The sequence below is a fragment of the Crocodylus porosus genome, unplaced genomic scaffold (genome assembly GCF_001723895.1).
Source record: "Crocodylus porosus isolate Cpor-Errol unplaced genomic scaffold, CroPor_comp1, whole genome shotgun sequence".
Taxonomy (NCBI): domain Eukaryota; kingdom Metazoa; phylum Chordata; order Crocodylia; family Crocodylidae; genus Crocodylus; species Crocodylus porosus.
Window position 1 is genome coordinate 3,676,848 of NW_017728944.1, and position 4,821 is coordinate 3,681,668.

Consider the following 4,821-nt stretch of genomic DNA (forward strand, 5'->3'; position numbering starts at 1 on the left):
CGGACTAGATGATCTGCTCAGGTCCCTTCCGACCCTAGAAACTATGAAACTATGAAACTATGATTCTCTGCCTGATAAGGGCAGGATCCTACCTCCTCATGGTTCTTCTTCAGACAGCACAGCTCCTCCTTCAGGGCTTCAAGCTGTGCCTCCAGGTCAGATCTGCAGAGAGTCAACTGATCCAGGACTTGGCGTAAACCATTAATATCAGCCTCCACACCCTGGCGAAGGGCCAGCTCAGTCTCATACCTAAACCATGGGCAAGAAAAAGGAAAAAGTTAGGGTTGGCAACCCTCCAAGATTGCCCTGGATCCTCCAGGACTTAGATATAAATCTCCAAGAGACTGCTAAGAATCACGCGGAGATAAATGATAGGGCATTCATTAAAATAAATATTAAATGTTGAATCCAATTTATACAGTAGTCATCCAGTGGATATTTAAAATGTAATAATAATGTGCATTTGTTAAAACCTGCAAAAATGCCATCTGTCCCAGCTTGAAACTCCTAATAATACCTCTTTGGAGAATTTCTTGTTTGAGTAGGATGTGGAGGAAAGGAGAGAAAATAAGAATGAGGGTTTGTATAGAATAGAGAAGCACTCACTTCATTCGGAAGTCATCACCGGTCATCCGGCTGTTATCAGTGTCCAGAATGATCTTGTTGTTATCAACGGTGGCACACACAATCTGAAAGAGAACAGATTATGAAGTTTACAGTCCTGCAAGCTACTCACTGTCTTTGGTTCAATGTCTCAACATAAATTTTGGCTACTGTTGCATTGCCCAGATTTTTCTTTCAGTTTATTTTCTGTTTCTTTTGGGGGGCATGGAATAAATTTATATTACTCCCTTTACATATTTTTTTTACATTCATGCAAGAAGTAAGTACAGACAAGTTAAGTATCGAAGACAAGTTTGTGAAATGCAGTACATGAAATGAATTCATATGTAAAAATATTCTGATCCGGAGAAAATTGTAATTAAGGTGGGTGCTGGGTAGCACTATTTATAACAAGCCTCAAATTTGCAAGTACAGAACACACTTTTCATTTTAGAATTCATCATTTCAGGATATTAGTTATGTCCAGATGCTCTAATTGCCAATTTCCTGTTTCTTATGACCAGCTACTTGGCTTTTCTGAGCACTCTGACTCCCCTACACTGCCTAAAACCTAATTTGGAATTACCTAATCAAAACTAATAAAAGCTAACCAGAAAATGTTATCCTTTAGGTTTCTTTTTTTAGAAGAGCAATAGTTCTTTATTCTGTATGGATGTGTACATTTTGTTGAAACAAAAATAAGATTTTAAACTAAAATTCTGGAAAACTCATGACAGCACTAAGTGCAATGAAGCAGATAGCATACTCAATAAATTAATATCTCCATCAGTCTCTTTCTTGAGCATTAATTTATCAAAACAGCTTGAGACAAACTTCATTCAGAAGGACTTGCTTCAGAAGGACCAAGCAAAGATTGTTCCCTGTGCCTTAATAGAAATCTAATCATAAAAAAAAAACCCAGCCATTTTCAGTGCATTTAACTTGCAATGAAGAGTTTTACACATGCAGTTTTCTTAGTATATATCTGCAAAGAGCACTGAAACAGTGAAATGTTGCTTCTGAATACCAATGTCAGGATTTGAATACAAACTTATGGAGAAGCCTTTACAGTAGTTGAAAAAAGGAGGTCCTACCTGGTTTTGAAGATCTTCTATTTCCCTGATGTAGCAGCTGTAGTCCCTTGGCTCACCTTGGTGGCCATGCTTGGCATACCAGTCCCGGATCCTGCACTCCAGTTCAGCATTCTCTTCCTCCAGGCATCTCACCTTGTCCAGGTAGGATGCCAGGCGGTCATTAAGGTTCTGCATGGTTATCTTTTCATCACAGCAGAAAAGTAGGCCATCACCCCCAGGGCCCCCAGAGCCTCCCCCAAGAACTATGCCTCCACCAAAGCCACCACCAAAGCCACCACCAAAACCACAATCAATGGGACCTCCAAAGCCACCAACACCCCCAGCACCACCGCCAGCACCAAAACCACCACCAGCCCCAAAGCCACCACCAAGGCCACCACCAACACAGGAGCTGCCACTGCTGAACCCAACTTTTCCTATATGGCATAGTCCTACAGTTCCCCCATAACTTCCACCAGCTAAACTACCAGAACTCATCCCTCCTCCATAACACCGTCCACCACCGAAACTCCTGGCAGAAAAACCTCTACTGCTGCCTATCCCTCCAGAGATGCTTTTTCCAGAAGAGACTGATGAAATCCTTGCTCCCCCACCACCTCCACCAGTGCCATAGCTACCACCACTGCTCTTAGCTGAGCTAGAGACAGTAGTAACTGTTCTCTTGATTCCACAACTCATAGCCACAGTAATTAATTATCCAACCCAAACCCAAAAGCAAGAGGCAGAGCTTGATAGGGAATCAGACTGCAAATTATCTGCCCTTGTAGTTCTTCATTTATACCTTACACAGTGGGTGTCACAAGGAGGGTGTTTCTCCTTCCCATGGGACTGACTAGTCTTGCTGTTTCTGCCAAGAATAATTTCCCAAAGGCAGCTTCCCTCCAGAAATCCCAGTATACAAGAAAGATGCTTTACATATCAGCAATATTTTTTATGAATCATCAGCTTTTCTTTATGATGAAATCTTCACACTAACAACGAAAACAAGTGTCTGGAAGATACACTGGTTGATACAGGGATTCACTGGATTATAAAAGGAATAATTCTTTAGTTAGAGCTTGTTGAATCAACAAGTTCTTAACCTATTCTTAATTTATTTAAATTAATTTTGTTCCTGACAAACACTTTTTATATGAGGTGCTGGTATTGGGAAACACAAGATCAAAATGAATTAAGGGAAATTCAGTGTCATATTGTGGAGAAATTAAAAGTATGATGTAAATACTATGGAAGGATCTCAGATACTGTGGTATAAAAGTAAAGTCCATCCAATATCCCTATAATGGACCCTTGCTCCAAAATACTTCTAAAAATAAGGAGGTTTTCAAACCATGGGATAATCTCTGGAAGAAAATAGTGTCGGGGTTCCCAAACTGTGCTCTGTGGATCGGAGAGGAGAACTTGCTGGTGATCTGGCCAGAGCTAGCTGGTTAAAAGTTGCTGACTCCTCTTTCTCCTTGTTTTCAGTTGTCCAAGGACACCAAGATAAGCTAACACCTTATAATCTATTTCCTTAATGCTGCTTTTCAAGTAAAGTAAATGTAGCTGCCACCTGGTTGTTGCATGATTTTGAGTGGAAACTGTCATAATCTCTGCAGTGGTGAGTGAGTTGATGTCTCCATGGACAACTTCCCTTTTGATAATATGCTGCTTGGTATGAAAAGGTCTGGGAACCTCTGGCAAAACATAACATAAAAGTGGACTGTGGATCACACTAGAAGAGGAATGGTTGTAAAGCATTTCCCTTTTGTCTACAGGGCATGGACAAGATGTGACCTAAGAGAACTTTTCCATTGCCAAAGAGTAAGACTCTGGGCTGAGGAAAGAAATTAGGCATAAAAAAAGCCTTCACAGTTCTGAACTAAAAAGGTCTTAATAGTAATTGGGGCCAGTACAGTCTGGTTGGCTCTGGGAACTTGGGCATTATTGCTGATACAATATACAGGCTAGAGCCGTCTGTGGATACTGGAAATGCCCAAAAGAGAGTTATTTTTGTTCAAAAGCTCATCTTAGTCCAGGAGAGTCTTTTCAGTACATACTGGTGCACACGTTCTCTTATGAATGGAAAGGTACAAGTTGCTATTACTGTAGTAGTCATTGGTCTCTGCCTCACATACACCCAAAAAGCACTGTACAGGAATACTTGTTAGGAGCCCTCATTTATATTGAGGGTGACATCTCATGGAGAAGAAAAGATGTCAGCTACCCTCTGGAGAGGTGTCCTTCTTGTCAATGAGTCAGAACCAGTTATAACCAGTCTAAACCAGTCTGCTTTAGAGTTCGTAATGACCTTCATGAGCTTTTGTTCCTAAGGTGCTGGCAGCCTGTACCTTCCGAATTAGGAGCAGTGGTTCACTCTAAAATGGGATCCTGAATTCACTGGTTTATGGTTTATGTTGCCTGAATGAGAAAGACTGTCTGTGCCTGTGTAGGAAAGGGAGGAGAGAGACAGAGATTTACCAGAGTGAGATAGAAGATGCTCCTGAAAGTGTTTACTGCTACACTCATCTAATTTTCCAGTTCCTGCTGGTAAGATTTCAGAAGAAATTACCCAAAACTGTCTCCAGAAAATATTGTTTCTGAAAGAGCAAACCTTCCTTTTCCTCTCTCTAAGGCATTGGTTTAAGGGACAAATGTGAAAACTTACCTCCCTGTGGCAAGGGAAAGTGTTTGCCTTCCTATCTTAGCAATTTCCTGAAGGACAGAAAGGATGGACCGTAGTCCACCAACATAAACTGGTCAATTGTAAGGGTTTAGGCACATTCAGTGGACACAGGTGAGGTTTCTATAAATATCCTTCCCACCCACCTCTGCCAGATGGCCTTACAAAATCGTCCATTTCATGTGCCTCATTTTTATTCCACTTGTTACTATTTCTGTTTATGTCATTTTTCTCTCTGGGAAGTGGGCGAACTGTTTTGCAAAACAAAATCAAATAAAATGAAACAATCTTACTAAACATTCCAAAATTGTCAAATAAGGTTTTTCACCTCTTTGATGTTTAATATTGTGCACACTTGGACCTTATACAGACAAGCAGGGGCATGTGGCTTGTGGTGCCACAGCCCTCTTTGTGGCGCCACAAATCACATGTGTGGACTGTGAAAGTGTGCTCCACACTGCA

General features: G+C 41.0%; 1 protein-coding gene across 1 annotated transcript in view; it reads right to left on the minus strand.

Annotated features, from left to right (window-relative positions):
• The window catches only part of LOC109320323 (keratin, type I cytoskeletal 13-like), a 7,045-nt gene extending 4,584 nt beyond the window's left edge, over positions 1–2,461 (minus strand). The window contains exons 1-3 of the mRNA XM_019550369.1: positions 1,698–2,461; positions 607–689; positions 93–249 (exon numbers count right to left, since the gene is read on the minus strand). Coding sequence (XP_019405914.1) covers positions 93–249; positions 607–689; positions 1,698–2,375 — 918 coding nt within the window. The 5' untranslated portion in view covers positions 2,376–2,461. The remainder of the gene's footprint in view (positions 1–92; positions 250–606; positions 690–1,697) is intronic.
• Between the last annotated feature and the right edge of the window lie 2,360 nt (positions 2,462–4,821).